General features: G+C 39.7%; 1 protein-coding gene across 3 annotated transcripts in view; it reads right to left on the bottom strand.

Moving 5' to 3' along the window:
- LOC141377967 (sialoadhesin) overlaps positions 1 to 22034 on the bottom strand; it is a 46896-nt gene that overhangs the window by 3056 nt on the left and 21806 nt on the right. The window contains exons 1-8 of one of the 3 annotated variants that reach the window (XM_087284512.1): positions 13150 to 13326; positions 12933 to 12973; positions 4325 to 4681; positions 3954 to 4241; positions 3579 to 3872; positions 3329 to 3443; positions 248 to 316; positions 81 to 99 (exon numbers count right to left, since the gene is read on the bottom strand). In XM_087284512.1, coding sequence (XP_087140638.1) covers positions 81 to 99; positions 248 to 316; positions 3329 to 3443; positions 3579 to 3872; positions 3954 to 4241; positions 4325 to 4681; positions 12933 to 12969 — 1179 coding nt within the window. In that variant the 5' untranslated portion in view covers positions 12970 to 12973; positions 13150 to 13326. The other 2 variants (XM_087284513.1, XM_087284511.1) reach the window with 2 other exon arrangements.

Genomic DNA, 22034 nt, shown 5'->3' with positions numbered 1-22034 from the left:
GAAATATTTAAGGAGGAACAAAGTCAGTTGTGAATATATTTCAGTATAGAGTTTAATAATATTAGCAGAAAAATACTCACTGAGTGGGATTTTGGATGTCTGATGTGCAATGGGGAAAAATAATGGTTATTTCGTTTAAAACATACTTAGTTATTTATGCAAAATAAAACATGAGTAGTGTAAAAACTGAGCATCCACTTATTTAAAAAAGCTTTCAGAAATGTAAATATGTTTAAAAGTGCTGTACCTCTTTGATGACGGCGTGTGGGGTTTGGATAAAGGATTGTTTTCATACACAGCACTTTCATTTTTTGGCCTGGGAACAGAGGGTGTGAAGAAGGAAAACATGTTGAGAGGTCTGATAATCAACCCCCTTTTTTATCCTTTTTGTTTGATTTCTACATCTGATTAATGCTTTATTAACGCTTATCAACCTTATGATTTCTGCATATTGACTAAAAGTGATGAACATCACAGCATCAGATCAGTGTTACTTAAACCTCAAAGTCAAAGTCTTTTACACCAACTTTTGAATAAAAGTATCAAATTATTGTCAGAATAACAAATGACATTGTATTTTGATAAACACCGCTTGCTTTATCGCATTCAGTGAACATTTACATACATAGCCAAATATATGGCATATTATTATCATACCTGTCAACATTGGAAAGTGAAAATATGAGATAAGCCCACCATAATAAGGGATATCTCTTTTAATTCTCATTAACCTTTTCTTCACTCTAATTTACACATTCTAAATAAAAAACAATGTATAAATCTTACTTATTTGGATTTTTCATTTGATTACATTAAATAACAGAGGTGTCACTTTAAAAAATGCACGAAATTGCTTCAAATCAGAATCAGTTTGGGAAACAGTGTCTATATATCACTATGGAGTGCGTCAGCTGACAGTCACGCACTGCTATATGACTGTTTTGAGGATTGCATAGGAGGAGCGACCTGTAATGAAAAGGGAACCTCGCCGTTTTTATATTTGTTTCAAAGTGTTTTCATGCCTAAATAAAATTAAAGCACAGAACAGACTCACATTTAAGAGCAAGGGGTGGCCCCTGATGGTTCGGCAGTATGGGTTGAGTATAGGGAGGATCGGCTTTTTAATGTTTATTGCCATCCTTCAATAGGAAGACTGAAAATATGGGAGAAATACAAATACCTTTACAGGATGATAGCCGGATAGAACTATAAAATACAGGAGAATCCTGGGAAAAACGGATTATTATTACCAAATACGTATTGCTCATAACTACCACGGGCATAAAATCTATACAATTAGTAAATCTTAAAACCGCTTAATGCCTTTACTGTGATTAATGTCACTATTGCTTGATGGATCTGGTGAAAAGGCTGTCAGCAATTAAAACGCTCAATTTAAAGATGCTTATGCTCGGTAGTAAATTAAAGTCAATTCAAGACTCAAATACAGGAGCATTTTCTTGGGGCGAATGACATGCAGTTGAGGCAAATTCCACAGGTTCACGTCACACACTCCATCTTCTCTGCGAGTTCAAAAACCTCGACTGGAATGGAAAATTCATGTGAAGCAAAAAACATCTTGTAAGTGATGTAGAGAGAACAACACGATGCTTCACTGTTTGGTTTGAACCCAGCATTAGATATTTAAATCTAGGTTATTGAAGACCCAAATATGTAATAATAATTGTGAAACATCGGAGCTGATTAATCACTCCACAAAAACTCCAGAGCCAGTTTAACAGACTGAAATCTGCTTTTTTTAAATCAAGTCCTATTTATAATATAGTCAGTGGCAGTTCTAGTTTAAATGGCACCCTGGGCGAACCACCCCATATGGACGCCCTTCCAGCCCCAACCCAATTTTGGCCAATATACCGCTCAATATTATTAATATTATACAATAATTATTTAAAATAAATAACAGAAATAAATTGTAAATGTAACTGGAAAACAATGCAAAGACTCAACTGGAGTGATATGCAAAGAACTTAAGAAATATTTTACATGAATATTAATGACAATTCTATAGAATACAAAAAAAACAAAACACGTTTTATGGAATTATCTGTTGTCTTTGACCCGACTCATGGCTGAGAAAGTCTCACCTCCCTGACTCATTATCCCTTATTTCTGCTTCATAGCCATGCTTAGTCAAAATAAAATCATCATCATGTAAACTTTAGCATGCCGACACCTCTGCATAAAAGTTACACCAGTTACTCCGGTTTCACAGCACATAGATGGATGTATTTTATTGGTGTGACTAAACGATCAGGATTCATACCAGGGGTCCATTCTTCAGACCTCACTAAAATGATCTAAGATGATTTGGCAGATCCTGGATCTGTTCATCTTGATAACTGATCTCTGGCTAATTTGGTTCTTCAAACAAGTTCGCAAATCAGATTAAAACGTCCGGATGAACTGATCTGAGATCACTGCGTGTGTTGTGACGGACAGATCTATCAATCCTCGAAGTCATGATCAGCAATGCAACGATTGGCTGACGGCACAGCAGCATAATGACATCATCTGATTAATATTTAATTGTCCATGTGTGCAAAATTGCATAAAATTAGCAGTAAACGATTTGTTAAATATGACACGCAATAACTTCCCACATTTGTTGTGAGCTGCAGGCTTTACACTTACAAATATATATATAGTTAAAAATATTTACTATTTTCCCAAGTGTATATATCTACTGTAAGAAAACATCAGAATTTAGTACATACTTTCAGTATTATCTTTACTTAACTGACCCGATCTAATCCTGTTTATTTGAAATGAACCTGCTCCCAAGTAGGTTTGAGCTACCAGAACTGTTGCTATGACAAGTCTCAGATGAGTTTTGAAGAACGAAACAATCCTGGATCATATCAAATCATCAATATCCAAATCCAGCTAATTAAGTAATCCACGTACGAAGAACGGACCCCAGGAGCAGAACAGTGAATGAAGTGCGGAGGAATAATTTTCTACATGCATGCGTCAGTTTGATTTCACCAGCGTTGTTTCAGCTGCACATAGAGAGAAACAAGCATGCGCTTGCAGAATACGCTAAATGTGAATGGCCCCCAACATCTTTATTCTGGAATTAAAACTCAAAATTAATATACTTGCATAAAGTAAAATGGTATCACAAAGCTTTTACTGGGGCTTGTTTTTTTTTTTCCTCATCGTCACCGTCTCCCCGTGCCGCCCCCCGCAAGATGCCGCCCTGGACGATTGCCCATATTGCCCATGCCTAAATCTGCCACTGCTAATATTTGAAAATTGTGGCTAATAAAATGAATCAATAAATATTAGCCTACACCTGAATATTTACCTGTGATGCTTCTTGCATATGATGACTCCAACAAGTATGCATGTGAAGATGAACACAAGTGAGGGCGTTACAATGTAAAGACCAATAGTCTTCAATCTAATGATCATCTTTACTGCTTTACGAAAAGAAATAAAAGGATGAGTCATTATTATTAGAACAAATTATAGATATAATCAGACATTACAAAGGCTCTGCAATAATGCATTTAACATGGGAATATTACACGTTGACAACAATGCTAATTACTTACATGACACATGTAAAACTACAATTTCTGTGATGTTTCCTCCTGAAAATTCTGCAGAGCAGATCAGTTTCTTCCCATGGTCTGCTTTTGCACCCAGAACGGTTATGGTGGAATAGGCGACTCGATCTGAACCAGAAAGTGTCTTTTTCCTCTCTGAGACCTGCATGTTCTCGTAGTTCCATGTGATGGTTGGATTCTCCTTCTGACAGGAATGGTGGACGGTACAAGTGAAGTTCTGTGCGACGCCCTCAGTGACATCTACTATTTCAGGCTCAATCGTGATGCTTTGATGAACACCTGGAAATTGACATTATGGGTTTGTGTAGGATCTTAATGAAAATATTTAAATAATGCAATTCTGCAATGCATTTTACTCACATAATGCATTTTTGTCTTTTGCAGTGGATGTGTTTATGCCACCATGATGTGTTACTGAACACTCAAAAACTGTGTTTTCTGTCTTTACAACACCTGAATGTGTCAGAGTGATTCTGCACTGACCGTCTTCATTACACTCTTCATTTATTTGGTCAGGACCTTCAATACCGTTCAGAGTGATGTTTGGTTTGCTGTATGGACATGTGTGGGAAGCTGAACATGTTACTGTAATCTTGTCCCCCATCTTCTCTCCTCCAGAAATACTGATGCTGGGCAATTGTGGGTGTGCTAAAAACAGAAGAAATGACACAATTAGGCAGCACATTCTCACAACAAGGTCAGGAGCCATGAATAGAAAAACATCTACATACTGTCAACAAAGACTGTAGAAGTGACTTCATACAATTTGTTTGAGTTAATTTCTGTGTATAATTTCTCTCCATGGTGGGACTGTTCCAGGTTTCTGATCAGCAGACCACAATCACCACTTGAGTTTCCATATAAATCAGTTTTTCCTCTGAACTTATCAATGACTTTTTTTTCTTTTAAAGGATCATAAACTAAAGGATAACCTCTATGGACCCACTGATACCACACAACTCTTAGGTTTTTGGGTGCATTTGGTCTAAAGTTGAAAGAACATGGAATCACCAGACAGGAACCCTTGAGGCCGTGAATTGTTTTTGGCATTCTCACTTGCACTCCTAAAGCACCAAACAGCAGAACACCTGTAAGACAAAAGTTTAAGTTAATAATCATTGTGTGTTGTTCATTGAGCTGACAATTTCAGTAAAACACTCTATAGCTCTCTAGTACGTGGTTTGTATTCTGCAAGTTTCAATATATTGTCTGCTGCTGTAAACAAATGGTGTAAAATGTACGGCTAATTTAATTTTTACATTGTGTCAACAGTTGAATAATATATGTCAACATGGATAATATTTTTTGCATCATTCTACTAGTGTGGCCCATGCAATTTTAATAATACATTACATACATTCTCTGGCAATCCTAACTCTTCTGTCACCATCCTGCAGTTTGTCTCCATTCCCCTAGAGGTCCCTGTGTTTCCCCTCTGTATTTGTTCTTCCTCATGTGTTCTTGTTTACTTAATTTAGATCACCTGTGACTTGTTCCAGCCAGTGTATTTAAGTTGTCACTTTGTCTGTGTTCCTCACTCGGTGTTTGAGTCATCTCTGGTGAACTTGCCTTGCGGTTCCCTTGATCTCCTGAGCTACGTCTAGTAAGAGTGTTTTATTTTCCTTGTTGCTGACTGCATTAATTATCTGTTTGTTTTCTCCCCTCGTGGAGTTTTCTTTACATGTTTATTATACTGTTAGAGTATTTTGTATACCTCATTCTGAGAAGAACCTAAGTTGTCTGTTTTGCTACCTCATTTTTGAGAAGAATCTAAGTTGATATTTTTTTTTAATAAATCCTTGTTTTCTGGATTCCCTCTTGGAGTGTTTTCGTTTGGGTCCAACACAACTTCCTCTGTGGCTTAGTGGTATACACATCGGTTTCCACACCAGAGACCCGGGTTCAAGACCCGGTCGTGACAGAAACACCGAGTCAGACATGGACCCAGAGGCACTCAGTACCAAAGAACTGTTGGCAGTGATTGGCAGTCATAAAGCTTCGTTCCAGCGTCATGAAGAGGTTCTCCGTCGTCAAGAGGAGGTGATGACAAAACACTCAGAGCTCCTTGCTGATGTCACGTCGTCCATTCGGCAACTCTTTCAAAGCCTTCCTGGGGTTGCTTCTCCTGCTGCACCACCCCTAAGTACCAACAGTCCTCCCATAGCTCCTGTAGCTGCTGCAGAGCCCAGACTTCCACCCCCCAAGCCATTCTCTGGAGATCCTAGTTCCTGTCAGGGATTTCTCACCCAGTGCTCTCTCACTTTTGAGCTTCAGCCCTCAAGTTTTCCCACTGACCGCTCAAAGATCGCTTATATTATCACCCTTCTGACTGACAAGGCATTGTCTTGGGCCTCTGCGGCATGGGAGTCCCAGCCTAGTTATTGCCAGTCATACACAGCCTTTGAGAAGGAATTCAAGAAGGTGTTCAATCACCCAGTTAGTGGACAGGAGGCTTCCAAACGTCTCCTTACTCTCCGTCAAGGTCCTCGCAGCGCTGCAGACTTCGCCATTGAATTTCGAACTATTGCAGCAGGTAGTGGATGGAATGACGAGGCCTTAAGAGTCTGCTTTCTGGGCGGATTAGCTGAATCCATTCAAGATGAGATGGCCACCCGGGAACCAGCCAAAGACCTAGAATCCCTTATTGATATGGCCATTCGCCTTGATATTCGCTTGAGAGAACGGAGAATGACTCGAGGCAGAGCATCCCATTCCCAAACTCCTGTTCACAAACCTGCATCTCCAGTTCATGCGCCACCAGTCAGACTTCCCCCAGTCAATGAACAAGCTCCCGAGCCTCCAGAAGATATGCAGCTAGGTCGTTCCAGACTCTCTCCCAGTGAAAGGGACAGACGGATGAGGGAGCGACGATGCCTTTACTGTGGTATGTCTGGTCATTTTCGATCCACTTGTCCAGAACTATCGGGAAACGAGGGTCCCCACCGAGTTACAGGAGGACTGTGATGGGGAAAATAAGAGTTCCTCCTGCCAACACCGTTCTAGCTCTCAAAGCTATTTTGTCCTGGGAGAGTCATCAGTTCCCAGTCCAGGCAATGATCGATTCAGGGGCCGCAGGTAATTTCATAGATCTCTCCTTGGCCAAGAAACTTAAGATTCCTACCCACCTTCTCCCTCATCCCCAGTCAGTAACTGCTTTGGATGGTAGACCCCTTGAACCCGGCAAAGTAACTGAGGCCACTCAGTCCCTGAAGCTTACCATTGCTAAACATCAGCAGGAGGAGACTTTCTACCTTATTGACTCTCCCGAGTATCCGGTCATTCTAGGTCATCCCTGGTTGCACAGACATAATCCCCATATCAACTGGTCTACTGGTTCCATTCTAGATTGGAGTCCTTCATGTCACTTCACCTGTTTTACCCATAGCCTCTCTGCCCCTCATCCCGAGCCTCAAGATTCTGTAGATCTGTCTCAAGTTCCCGCTGTCTATCATAAGTTTAGGGCAGTATTCAGTAAGTCTCGAGCCACCTCTTTGCCACCTCACCGCCCATATGACTGTGCAATTGACCTTCTCCCCGGTTCCTCTCCTCCTAGAGGCAGAGTCTTCTCCCTATCTCCCCCTGAACAGGCTGCTATGAATGCTTACATCCAAGAGTCCCTGGCAACTGGCATCATCCGAGCCTCCACTTCCCCTGCTGGTGCTGGCTTCTTCTTTGTGGGGAAGAAGGATGGGGGGCTTAGGCCTTGTATCGATTACCGAGGTCTTAACAAGATAACCATTCGGAATCGATATCCCCTGCCTCTTATGGCTACTGCCTTTGAGCTGCTGCAGGGAGCTTCCATTTTTACCAAGCTCGACCTTCGCAATGCCTACCATCTGGTGCGGATACGGCAAGGAGATGAATGGAAGACTGCTTTTAACACCCCCACAGGCCACTATGAATACCTGGTGATGCCTTTCGGCCTTACCAATGCCCCTGCCGTGTTCCAGGCACTTATCAACGACGTCCTCCGAGACATGTTAAATATATTTGTATTCGTTTATCTGGACGATATACTTATATTTTCCAAGTCCATGGAGGAGCACGAGGGCCATGTCAGCAGGGTTCTCCAAAGACTCCTTGAAAACCATCTCTTTGTCAAGCCAGAAAAATGTGAGTTCCATGTTTCCCTGACTAAGTTTCTTGGGTACATTGTCACCCCTGGTCACCTGGAGATGGACCCTAGTAAGATTAAAGCTGTTCTCAACTGGCCTATTCCAACCACAGTAAAAGAGGTACAACGGTTTGTGGGCTTTGCAAACTTTTACAGGAAGTTTATCAGGAATTTCAGCTCAGTTGTGGCTCCCTTGACAGCACTGACAAAGGGAGGAGGAGTCAAGATTGAATGGGGTCCTAAAGCAGCGGCTGCCTTCCAGGATCTCAAGGATCGATTCACCTCAGCTCCCATACTCTCTATCCCTAATCCAGACATACCCTTTATGGTAGAGGTAGATGCCTCAGATGTGGGTGTAGGAGCCATTTTATCACAGAGGAATGAGGATGGAAAACTACACCCCTGTGCTTTCATGTCACGTCGCCTGTCTAATGCCGAGCGCAACTACCATGTGGGGGACCGAGAGCTGCTTGCTGTTAAGTTGGCCTTGGAAGAATGGAGCCATTGGCTTGAGGGCGCTCGACATCCTTTCCAGGTACTTACAGACCATAAGAACCTAGAATATCTCCAGCAGGCCAAGCAACTGAACCCTCGGCAGGCTCGATGGTCTCTGTTTTTCAACAGATTTCAGTTCATCCTGACTTATAGACCCGGTTCCAAGAACCTTAAGCCTGATGCCTTGTCCCGAGCCTACTCTCCAGAGACACATGAAAAACCTGTTTCTTCTATTATTCCTAGTTCAAGGATTGTTGCCCCCCTCAGATGGGATCTGGAACAAGTGGTCCGTAAGGCTCAAACCAAAGAACCTGATCCAGGGAATGGACCGTTGGGGGCTCTATATGTCCCTCGAGCAGTGCGAGCTCAGGTCTTGCAGTGGGGTCATGAGTCTGTATTGACCTGCCACCCAGGTAGTTCCCGTACTTTAGAATTCCTCCGACGTCGCTTTTGGTGGCCTTCCATAAAGGAAGATGTTAAAGGTTATGTAGAGGCCTGCCAAGTATGTTGTCAGGGAAAATCATCACACCAGCGACCTCAGGGACTGCTCCATCCCTTACCTGTTCCCCACAGGCCTTGGTCACACCTTTCCCTGGATTTCATTACAGGACTTCCACTCTCCCAGGGCAACACGGTCATATTGGTTGTGGTGGACCGATTTTCCAAGGCTGCCCGGTTCATTCCTCTGCCCAAGTTGCCATCGGCTAAAGAGACTGCTGAGCTCATAATAAGCCATGTTTTCAGAGTTTTTGGCATTCCCCAAGACATTGTTTCTGACCGAGGTCCACAATTTCTGTCCAGATTCTTGGGGGCTTTTTGCAGACTCTTCGGAACCACTGCCAGCCTATCATCCGGGTTCCATCCTGAGTCTAATGGTCAGACAGAACGAGTTAACCAAGATTTGGAAACCACTCTACGGTGCATGGCAGCCAATAACCCCACCACTTGGTCATCTTACATAATGTGGGCTGAATATGCCCACAACACCCTCAAGTCCTCAGCCACCGGACTTTCCCCTTTTGAATGCCAATTTGGTTATACCCCTCCATTGTTTCCTGAGAAAGAGGTCCAGGTGGGAGTTCCTTCAGCCCAGCACTTTGTTCGACGCTGTCGACGAACCTGGAGGAGAGCTAGAAGCGCTCTCCTTCGAACCTCCCTGAGATACCAACATCAGGCTAATCGCCGTCGTCGAAGGCCTCCTACTTTCCGGGTTGGCCAGAGAGTCTGGTTGGCCACTAAGAACCTTCCACTCCGGGTTGAGTCGAGAAAATTGTCCCAGAGGTTCATCGGGCCATTTAGAATAGCCAGGAAAGTTAACCCTGTTTCTTATCGTTTGTATCTTCCTCGTTCACTTAGAATTAATCCCACATTTCATGTCTCTTTATTAAAACCTGTCTTGTCTTCTCCCTTTGCCCCCCCTCGCAGACCCCCTCCACCTCCCAGGATCATTGACGGCCAGCCAGCCTACACGGTCCACCGGATACTGGATTCCAGGAGGGTCCAGAACTCACTTCAGTATCTGGTTGACTGGGAGGGCTACGGGCCAGAGGAGCGCTCCTGGATTCCTGCCAAAGACATCCTGGACCCTAGTTTAATCCGGGAGTTTCATACCCAGAGGCCAGGGTGTTCTGGTAGGAACGTCAGGAGCCGTTCCTAAAGGAGGGGGTCCTGTCACCATCCTGCAGCTTTTTCCATTCCCCTAGAGGTCCCTGTGTTTCCCCTCTGTATTTGTTCTTCCTCATGTGTTCTTGTTTACTTAATTTAGATCACCTGTGACTTGTTCCAGCCAGTGTATTTAAGTTGTCACTTTGTCTGTGTTCCTCACTCGGTGTTTGAGTCATCTCTGGTGAACTTGCCTTGCGGTTCCCTTGATCTCCTGAGCTACGTCTAGTAAGAGTGTTTTATTTTCCTTGTTGCTGACTGCATTAATTATCTGTTTGTTTTCTCCCCTCGTGGAGTTTTCTTTACATGTTTATTATACTGTTAGAGTATTTTGTATACCTCATTCTGAGAAGAACCTAAGTTGTCTGTTTTGCTACCTCATTTTTGAGAAGAACCTAAGTTGATATTTTTTTTTAATAAATCCTTGTTTTCTGGATTCCCTCTTGGAGTGTTTTCATTTGGGTCCAACACAACTTCCTCTGTGGCTTAGTGGTATACACATCGGTTTCCACACCAGAGACCCGGGTTCAAGACCCGGTCGTGACATCTTCACACAAAAGCCATTTTGACTGGCAAAATATTTAATCAGAATTGGTGAATTATAAACGACTGCAAGCTTACTTAAGTTTTCTGGAAGAGAAACTGACTACATATTTAGTCACAACCATGTCTACAGCCTTTAATTATAAAATTCTTTTTGACTCAAGTGGTCTATCACTTACACCAAAAGCTATTTTTGCTTGAGCAGTGTCTGGGCAGATTAAAACACCTCCTTGAGACACCTAAGAGTTTTTCTAATTGTTTTTTTTTTTTGCCGATCTACTTTTCACTGAGAGATGATGTAACAAATGGGTTATTTTTTGTTTTTCTCCTGTTGCGCTCAACAAACAACCAAATGAACAGAGAAGGGTCTCATGACCTTTAGGTTAACTTTCTCCAAATTTCAGGAGGTAAAATATTGACTCATGCTGACACTACAAACCTTAAATTTGTGCTTTGCAATCAGCAATAATGTGCCCTTAGCTGAGAGAGAAGATGGGCCTGATCAACCCACACTTCTCTCTTACCTAATAGGCCAACCTTTGGCCAGCACCCAAACATTGAAAGCTCAGCAGTGGGATAAGGGCATCGCCCAGCATTCCCAGACTCCAGTCTTTCAAGGGGAAAATGAGGGCAGGTCTCTGGGATTGTATATTGTATCGAATGCTTGGGTTTTCATTATCTGTCTTTTATTCATGTAATCCCTATTTATCCCTTATTAAACGATTATAATGACACTATATTATCCATAACCCACAGAAGATAAAAATAGTAGTTAAAATTTACAAAAACAACAACATGCAAATAAAAAAACATCAGTCTTTGAATAATAATTTTTTTTTTCTTAGGGTTGGTTTGTTTAACGTTAGATTAACAACACAGCAATAGCGCCAGCTGCAGCAGACGGATGTTTGTAGCACCAGAATAAACTTTGACACCTTCATGGCAATAAAATGCATTAAAAATAAATACAGGACACAAGTGAACATTGAATATGATCTCTGAGGGGTGGACTCCAAAATTAAAACAAGACTGAAAACGTTGTGCCCACCAGTCTCTATTAGTGAGGTTAATATTAAACAAATTATTAAATGCCTATAAAATTATAAGGTTGTTAGACTGTTGCATTTTTTTGTGGTCAATATGCTTGTGTTTATATAGGCGTATTATTGTGTGTGCAACGTTTGTATATTTATAACCATTTCTAATGAATGAAGAGGTTGCGAGTCACTTGTATTGTTATTTTGGGGGTCACAGGCTGAAATGTTTAGGAATCCTTGGTGTAAATAACAAGTACACTGACAGCATCCTTTCTTATTTTTTTAATTTAACTGAATTATAAAACATTCTTGAACCTTTGCACATACAGTATTTTACAAAATAATGATTAAGGCTAATCTGCACAATTGCTTGAAATATTCTTTAAGAATGTAGAATGAATAGGACATACAGGACTTTAAATAACTTCATATAATTTGTAAAATTTCCTGCGTGTGGACATTTTTGTGTAGCACAAATTATTTACATTTATATAAATTACACATTAAACAGGCCCATAGCCACGGGAGTTCAGGTAGTTCGTAAGACCCATCCCTCACTGACAAAGGTGCAAAATTTGTCCCATACATGAGCTAATGTCATATTTTGACTGCTACGACATCATAAATACTGAAAATAACCCATCGAAAAAAGGCTTTAAGCCCAAGTGGAGTCCTCTGTTGGCTGTCGATTTAGTTTGACTTTAGATAATCATTTTCGTTAAATGCAAACAATTATTTATAATACCTACTGTATTATTGTAAAATATAGAAAACATTTTACAAGTAACTTTTATTCTAAATCTTGGAGCTTCATCTTGATGTAAAAATGACCAATAAAAATGTGTGAAGCACCAAAAGCGACCCAAGTTAAAATTAATTTTAATACTAATTTGGCTATTGTTTTTATCCATGAAATTTCAATCATACTTTTTTTTTAATCTATAGGCTATCATGAATCTCTACATTATTTTTATCATTAAATATATTAAATGTACTGGTCAGTTTGTTATTTGCCTATAACAAATGACAATAGACTACTTTTTTTTTTTTTTTTAACTTTCACAGATTCCGATTTTGTTTTTTTCTGATGAAATATAATGTAATAAATTTATATTTAATATTTTATATATATATATATATATATATATATATATATATATATATATATATATATATATATATATGTGTGTTTTTCATATTTCTTCATTCTAAATGTTTAGGAAATTTTTGGTACATCAAAATGTGTGATTATTTTGAATACGAAACTGACGCATGCAATATTTTATACGTAAAAAAAAAAGGTGATTAAAATGTCACTAAAAAGCAATGTTTACAATAAATAGAAAATGAGGTGAATAACTGCAAAAATGACCACTTTTTATGGAAAAAAAGAACCACCTCTTTCACAGGGCTGGTAGCGGGTCTGTAAAATGCACATCAAAAGAGCATGCCCAAAACATGCCTAAAAGAGAAAACACTTCACTGTACCTTGGAGAAGTAAATGAAGTAAAAGCGCTGCTTTCATATTCCTGGGTTAAAAACAACAAAAACCAAAATTAACTGTGGGTAAAATAAATTTACTAACATTTTGTTCAATTAACACCAATGCGTTAATCATACTGCAGTTTTTCATAATAATGTAATTTTCTTTATACCAGTCTTTTTAAAAAGCATGTTAACATGTATCAAACGTTTTCATACTTACCTCCTAAGTAGTTCTTTGCAGAGGAATGAAAAAATAACTTGTTGCTCTGAAGTCAAAGGTGAAAGATGAAGCTCAGTACATTTATTGCTGTAAAGCTCAAGCCCAGCAAAAAGATTAAGATCTTGGTCACGTCAAATGTCAGAGCTCCTTATGTCAGTCCACTTGCACTGACACTGCAGTCAAACATAGTATTTCCTGGCTAGAACACAGTTTCTGACTACAGGGTCTGCTATAGGACCCTCTTGAAACACAAGAGGTAAATTCACAAGTATAATACTTCACAGTTATTCATTATTTTTGGAACTTGTTATTGTGCCTGAATGGATTTATGTTTTATCTGCATTTTAAAGACAAATATACGCTCTTAGTTGATGTACGCTCTTTTTTTTAATTTGCTAAGCCACAAACATAAACAACAAAAAAAAAAAAAACATTAATAACAGTCGCCTTTAAAAAAGATTGTAGCCAAAAATATTATTGCACTTTATAAATAGGTATTAGTTAATATTAGTTAATGTATTTCATATCATGAAATACTGAACAATACATTTAATACAATATCCATATTTGTCAACATTAATGAAAATACAGTCATTGTTTAATCTTTTTAACTTCTTCAGTGCACTAACTAATGCTAAAAAACAACTTGGATTTTAATAATTCATAAGTAAATGTTAAACTATGATTATTAAATGCTTTACATATGTTTTTCATTCTTAGTTTCTCTTAGTAAATGCATTTATTAACATTAACTAGTGGAACGTTATTGTAATGTGTGACCAAAAAAATCATACTGACCATACAGTAGCTCAAGGCACTCAATAGCATTATATTCCTCTCAGTTCAGTCTATGTAACCACACCTCACAAATGGAAGAGAAAGGAAGTTTTGTAGAACACAAATTGGTTTGTTTTTAAGGAAAAAAAAACTATTCAAAGCTTCAAACTTCTAATGCACTCTTAGTCCATTGTGTTTTTTAAAGAAATCCACAGTGTATGCAGCATCTACCAATAAATAATACCAGTTCGTCATCTACAAAATTAAGCTGCTCATTTAGGGCTCTATTTTGACAGTCCATGCGCAGAGCGCAAAACGCAGGGCGCAAACGCTTTCAGGGCGTGTCAGGACGCGTTTTTGCTAATTTAAGGACGGGAAAATCTGCCTTGCGCCACGGCGCATGTTCTAAAAGGGTTGAGTTTATTTTCTTAATGAGTTGTAGGTGTGTTTTGAGAATAAACCAATTAGAATCTCAACTCCCATTACCTTTAAGAGTCAGTTGCATCGCGCCAAAAGCGCATTAGCTATTTACAGGACACAAAGTAAGTCTAAGTGGAAAAAATTAGCATTTCATAAGCAAACAGTTAACAGTTATTTAACAGAAAACTGTTAAACAGAGCATCTACTGCGTGAGAATGAGAGATAATGGATCACTTTCACTTTCGCTCTTGGATAGGGAAACCTTTATGCACAGACATCAATTAGTCTATAAATAAATACTTTTGTTTGTTAAGCGCAAAAATTCGTCTCAAAACTATTTCTAAATTCAGTTCTAATTTCCAGCAAACGAATAAATGAATAATAATAGCAAAATGTGCTCAAAAACCTGAGTTATATCCTAAATCACATGCTGTGCCCCATATGGTCTAACCCGACAGGTGGGCAAATCTAAGCTTGTTTTTAATAAAACACATATAAATATGGATACAATAAATAATACTGCTAATAATAATAACATTATACAAAAGCAAATTGTTATGAATGAACTAAAAAAGCCTCCTGAGATGAAGAAGACATAAAGCAGTGGTTTTTCATATTTATGTAGGCTAGAAAATAATATGTTTTGTAATATTTTAATTCTTTAGTTTATATCCTATATCTATTCTTATTATATCCTATGTATATATCCTTAATATTTACATTTTTTCATATGTAAAGATATTTGCCTATTGCTCTCTTGTGCGTATTAAGCAGTGCGTAAGCGAGGCGCAACTCTGCGCCTGAGTTTAGACCGGGATAGTTTTGGTCTAATGAAAAATCTACAATAGTTTCTCAAAATAGCAACGCACCAGCGGTCCGCCTCAGAACGCCTTCTCAAAACGACTCTTGCACCAAGCTGAAACTACCAAAAGACTACTGCGCCACGCCGGGTGTATAATAGGGCCCTTAAACTTTAATGGACATCCATTTTGAGGCAATATTTAACAATAAATCCAGCACAGGCTTATTGGGAATATGTGGTTCAGCCAACATTTTTGTAAAACTGCACAAACACATTTTAAGATACGTTTGACAGCAACTGTTTCTAAAGTTTTCTTCTGTAATTTAGCATCTTACACGCTTGTTTTCTTCTTCTGTGGTGAGAGCATAATTTAAGTAGAACTATGCTGCGTCCCAATTCACATACTATCCATCCTAAATAGTCTACGGGTGAAAAGAGTAAATAAACTACAAACATGGTGGACATGCGAGGCCAGCTGTCAAGTAGAGAGGCTTCAGTTACGATGTTTGTGTTTATGCTTAGTTCACTCTAATTCTCAACTATCACTCTATATATCAATGAATCTCAGACACGCAGGTTTTCACTGTGCATCCTTTACTTCACATGCATGCGCATAGCAATGACTTCATACACTACAAACCATACATGGTCTGTCACATCCTCCCATCCTGCTGTCTATATACATAACATATTGTAACATCTTTCCTTTTTTTTTTTTTTTTTTAACAATTTAAATACAGTATTATGTGCACTGTATGCAAGGAACAACATAACATTACAGCATAACATTACAACATGTGCACAACAGCATAACACTGTATGCTCTTAATTTCGCTTCAGTGTCATAAAACAATGACAGATGTTTAAACAAAATCTCTCAAGTGTGTTGGTCTTTTAACTATTCTGCCACTTCTAGTTATCACAACACTGTTGCTGGTGTCTGTATGGTGTGTGCGTGTAATGCATGTCTCTGGAACTGCCTTTGTATGTCCCTCATCTGGATGATTAGTCTGAGCAAGCTTGACAGTATTCCCTGTGTCTGCTCTCTGTGGTCTTCCAGGCACAGTCCTTAGATGTTTCCGATTTCTCCGTACAACAGTTCCATTTTCCAGCTTGACAGTGTATGATCGGTTATTGGTCATTCTTTCCACCTTTGCCGGTATCCAGTGTGCTTTACTTTTTGTGTCCAACTGGACTCTTACTTGTTCTCCCTCCTGCAGAGGTCTAAGATCTTTCGCCCCTCTGTTGTAGTAGTAGGCTTGTTTGCGTTGGTTGATTTCTACAGCGTGCTCTGTGTTTACAACACCTGGCTGCAGGAGGCTGTCCCGTGTTGGCAGTAATGTTTTAGTTCTTCTGCTCATGAGTCTTTGGGCCGGACTGGCATTAAATCCTTGAGATGGAGTGTTCCTGTGCTCTAGTATAGCCAGGTATGGATCAGCTTTTGCTCTCTTAGCTTTTTCCATGAGATGTTTTGCGGTTTTAACTGCTGACTCGGCTTTACCGTTGCTTTGCGGATATGCTGGAGATGACGTCACATGCCTAAATTCCCAAGCTATGCTGAATTTTTTAAATTCCTGAGAGCTGTACTGTGGCCCGTTATCAGAGATAACTGTGTCTGGGATCCCGTGTCGTGCAAAATGGGCCTTTAGTTTGTGTATCACTGTGCTTGAGCTGGTATCAGTAAGATAATCAATTTCCCAGAAGTTAGAAAAATAGTCAACTGTGATGAGATACGCTCTGTTGTTGAATGAAAATAAATCTGTGCCTACTTTTGCCCAAGGCCTTATCGGAATGTCATGTGCGCACATTGTCTCTTTCTGCTGTCGCGCATCTACAGTTCTGCAAACAGCACATTTCCCAATGTATTCTCTCATAGCGGCACTCATTCCAGGCCAGTATACACAGTCTCTTGCTCTTCGTAAACAGCTTTCTATGCCTAGATGTCATGCATGAATTCTCTCCATGATCTCTGTTCTCAGCTTTGCTGGTATTAGAGCTCTCTCACCTCTAAAAATCACTCCACCTTGCTCACTAAGCTCTTCTCTTATAGAAAAGAATTGTCTCACCTCTTCTTTCAGCTGAGTTTTCTCCTCTGGCCATCCCTGAGCTATCACTTGCTGCAACATCTGAAATTTCTCATCCTTAGCTGTTTCTCTCTGTATCTTTTGTAGAATCCCTTCTGATATGGGCAGGTACTGCAACATGTTGATTGTCTCAATTTCTGTCTCTACTGATCCTTCTGCAGCACATTCTGGTAGGTATGCTCTGCTGAGAGTATCTGCTAAGTGCATCAGTCGACCTGGCACATAGACAACGTTAATGTCATATCGTTGCAGTCTCAAAAGCATTCTCTGTAATCTTTTGGGCGCATTAAGCAATGGCTTTTTTACTATGGTTTCTAGGGGTTTGTGGTCTGAGTGTACTTCTACTTTCCTGCCATATGTGTACTGGTGAAATTTCTCCATTCCAAAAAGAATTGCTAGGCATTCTTTTTCTATTTGTGCATACCCTTTTTCTGTGGCTGTGAGGGCTCTGCTGCTATAAGCGACTGGTTGTCCTGCCTGCAAAAGTGCTGCACCCAGTCCTGTCTCAGAGGAGTCACATTGCAACACTAGGTCATCCTCTGGATTGTAGTACTTCAAAACAGGTGCTGAGGCAATCATTTGTTTCAGTTTGTTGAATGCATCTTCCTGTACATCAGTCCACTCCCAAATCACATCTTTGTGTGTCAGTTGTCTCAATGTGTCACAGCTGTCTGATAAATGTGCACAAAATTTAGACAAATAGTTCACCATACCTAATAATCTCTGGAGTCCCTTCACATCAGATGGCCTGGGCATCTCCAATATAGCTCTCACCTTCTCTGGGTCAATCTTTAGTCCCTCAGATGTCAGTCTGTGTCCAATATATGGCACCTCTTTCTGTCTTAGCTTGAGTTTGTTGAAATTTAGTTTAATGTTTCTGTCTCTACAACGATCCAGGAGTTGTCTTAGCTTTGTGTCATGATCTTTCTCAGCTGCCACATCATTGTCACCTTCACCACAGATAAGGATGTCATCCGCTATTATCCGTATTCCTGGAAGCCCCTCTAATGCCTGAGTCAACCTGTGCTGGAACACTTCTGGAGCCGGGCTGATTCCCATAGGCATTCTAATCCATCTGTACCTGCCACATGGCGTTGCAAAGGTAGTGAGGTAGCTTGACTCCTCTGAAAGCCTTATGTGCCAGAACCCATCTTTCACGTCACACACTGTAAAGACTCTCGCTTTGGTCAGATCGGGGAGAACATCATCTATGGTGGGTAAGGGAAAATGTTGACGTCTCAATGCTTTGTTTAGTGGTCTTGGGTCAATACAAATTCTGAGTTTTCCAGACGGTTTTTTCACCACCACCATGCTGCTAATCCACTCTGTGCTCTTTTCCACCTGAGGTATAATGCCTCTCTTTACCAGGCTTCCCAGCTCATCTTTTAGGTGTTTCAATAGTGCCACAGAAACTCTTCGCTTTGAAAGCCTTACTGATTTCACTGCAGGATCCACTTCTAGGTTATATTCTCCTTCCAGGCATCCATCTCCTTCAAATACGTCAGCATACTCCCTATGTATGTCACTTTTGTCCCATGGTTCTTTTCCTCTGCATCTTTCTGTGGTAACAATATCATCAATTGCCATAATATTTTCATGCTGTATTCTTACCAGATCCATTGCCTGTACTGCCTTGTTTCCCAGTAGGGGCACTGATGAGGTGTCCTCCACAACAATAAACTCCATCCGGTACAGTTTTCTATTTCTCGGGTTTCTTATTTTTATTTTGCATTTTCCTACTGGTTTCAGGGTGCTCTTATTATACATGACCAGGATTTGTTCAGTCTTTTCCATCACGGTGTCAGGGTTTAACTGCTGAATGGGGATTACGTTACAACTGGCTCCACAGTCTAATTGAAATTTTACTGGTCGTTCTCCTATCAACATGCTTGCAAACAGTTGTTTTTCCTGTGTGTCCTCTCTCATTTGCGAACTAAGGCTTAGGATTTCCTGAAATGGTTCCTCTTCAATTTCTGCCACACTGTGTATTCCTTTTCTCTTAGTTTCTTTTGTTTTACACGTGGCAGCAAAATGGTTTAATTTGCCAAATTTTTTGCATTGCTTTCCATAAGCTGGGCAACTCAGTTTTTTCCACTCATGCTGTTTTCCACAAAATTTACACTTTGTATGAGTTTGTTTTGCACCCTGATTTTGTTTAATTCTCTGTACTGTGTGCACTTCTTCAGCTTTCTGTCCTTCTATGGTCATTACAATCTCTTTTGACAGTTCTGATGCTCTACAAATCCTTACGCATTTCTCAAGTGTCAGTTCAGGCTCTCTTAATAGACGTTCTCTCACATGTGAGTTCAGTATGCCGCAGACAATTCGGTCTCTAATCAGAGAATCTTTAGCTGATCCAAAGTTGCATGTGTCCGCTAGCACTTTCAAATCAGTAATATACTTATCAATCATTTCGCCTGAGTTTTGATTTCTGGAGAAAAATTTGTATCTTTCTACTGTTTCGTTTGGTGCTAGATTGCAGTGGTTTCTGAACGCGGTTATCAGCCATTCGAGCGTCAGTTCACCGTCAGCCGGGAGGGCGGCGCCTAGCGTCTTACTCAGTTCTCTCCCGGTTTCTCCGATTAAATACTGGAAAACTTTTACCTTCGTCTTGTCATCCGCATCTGTAAGCGATAAATCAATGTACAGGGAAAACTCTTCTTCCCATGCTTTCCAAGCTTTTGGTATATTCATCGCATTCCAGTCAAAATTCGCTGGCGGCTTCAATCCGAAAGCACCCTCCATGATCGGCGCACGTCTCTCTTATTTACTTTCTCCGTAGTGATTTACCTCGGTCTTTCACTTTTCTTCTTGGTAATTTACCGCTGCCACCATGTTTATGCTTAGTTCACTCTAATTCTCAACTATCACTCTATATATCAATGAATCTCAGACACGCAGGTTTTCACTGTGCATCCTTTACTTCACATGCATGCGCATAGCAATGACGTCATACACTACAAACCATACATGGTCTGTCACATCCTCCCATCCTGCTGTCTATATACATAACATATTGTAACAGTTTGTATGACTGTTAATTAAAATCTAGCCAACTGGAACATATTTAAATTGCGTTTTCTGTGTTATATTTCATCTGCAACAACAATACTGAACTTATATAAAGATGTGTTTGGACATATATTTAATAATTATCCAAAGACCTGATAAGATTTCTCTGCATAAAAGACCAGTGAATAGCAGATTACAGATAACCTGCAGTTGCTTCTCCAAAAAGGTAGGTAATTAAATATGACAGAAATGTGGATGATGTGTGGATGATTGACAGTCACAGGCCTATATTTGGTATATATTCAGCCCACATCCCTCAATAAAGTTTGGTTTTTGGCCCTTTATAAAAAAAGGTTTGGGCATTCCTGCTATATGTACAAGGGTACAGTATGTTTCTTCTAAGGTTGACCGTAATGCTACTTTTTAAAACCCCTTTATGTTCCACTAACTAGGGGTCATAACATTCAACAATTCTGCAGTAATTATGCATGCTATATCTCGCCTGCCTCATAATGGAAAAGGCTAAATGAATCATTATTAGTGCCGAAAACACAACAAAATATAACACACTGATATACACACAGAGAGCAGCATTTACAGCGGATCTTTCAATATTGTGGTGATATTAACGTACTGTAAACTAAGTAACTTATAAATCTTTTTGACTAAGGTCTGTCTTTCTGACTAAGGTCTGTCTTTAAACACTGTAAGAGTACTGCTGTCCATACGAACTATAACTTTGTCATCTGAATGAACAAAGAAAGGGCACTGATTGCACACACCGAATCTGTAGACAGGACAATCAACACATACTGGAGCTGCTTTTTTTAAAGGAGACGAGCAGCAAATCCAGTTTTGGCTGGGCTCCCTGCCTGCCTAGGCTGGTCAAGCTGGTCTTAGCTGGTCATCTCCAAGCCTGACCAGCTAAGATCAGGTTGGAAATGGCTGGAAACTAGCCTGGAAATGGCCAAAACCCCTCTAAAACCAGCCTGGTCGACCAGCTAAAACCAGCCAACCAGCCTAGTCTAGTTTAAGCTGTTTTTTTCAGTAGGGATACAGTTTACCGGAAGCGCTAAACCCAGGTTACTGCCAAATTAAAGTCCTATTAGCATGCTTTGGCATACACCCTTTTTCGCTGTGACGACCTCTGAAATGGAGACAAACCAAAGGAAAATGAATGAATGAATTTGCCACTGTAAAGGGATTCATGAACTTTAATCAAGCTGAGAAAATCTTACAAGTTGCATAAACATATGAATACAAATTTGGCATACGTTTAATGTAAAACTGTATGCAAATACATTTTTGTAAATAAAATTTGAGTTTACATAAAAAAAAACATAACGATTAAATAGCTATAGTAACAACAATTAACTCACAAAAGTGATATATGATACACAATACAATATGTACTGTAGCAATACAATTAAATAAGATTCAACTGTAGGATATTTAAAACTCAGATGCAAAAGTATTTTCTTTAACACAAGCTCAATTTGTAATGATGTATAGTCTAGTATATATTATCTAAAGCCTATAGGTAGACTGTAGAAGATTACTCTAAGCTTAAATGTGATATTTAGCATGCATAAAAAGCTATTTTATCTGAGCTATTTTAAAACATTAGTAATCAATTCAACAACCCTTCAATAAGCACATTTTGGTTGTTTTGATGTCTAGAATTTTTATCGGTCATTTTCATAGATGTCGAGTTCTTCCGTGTTGTTGTAATTAGCCTCATAATCATTATTACCCTGAAATAAAGATTCAAGAAAGACAGTGTCAGGCAA

Source organism: Danio rerio, chromosome 15, assembly GCF_052040795.2.
Source record: "Danio rerio strain M-AB ecotype USA chromosome 15, GRCz13ab, whole genome shotgun sequence".
Lineage (NCBI taxonomy): Eukaryota > Metazoa > Chordata > Actinopteri > Cypriniformes > Danionidae > Danio > Danio rerio.
Note: the sequence above shows the minus strand (reverse complement) of the source record. Positions and strands in the feature narration are given on the sequence as shown.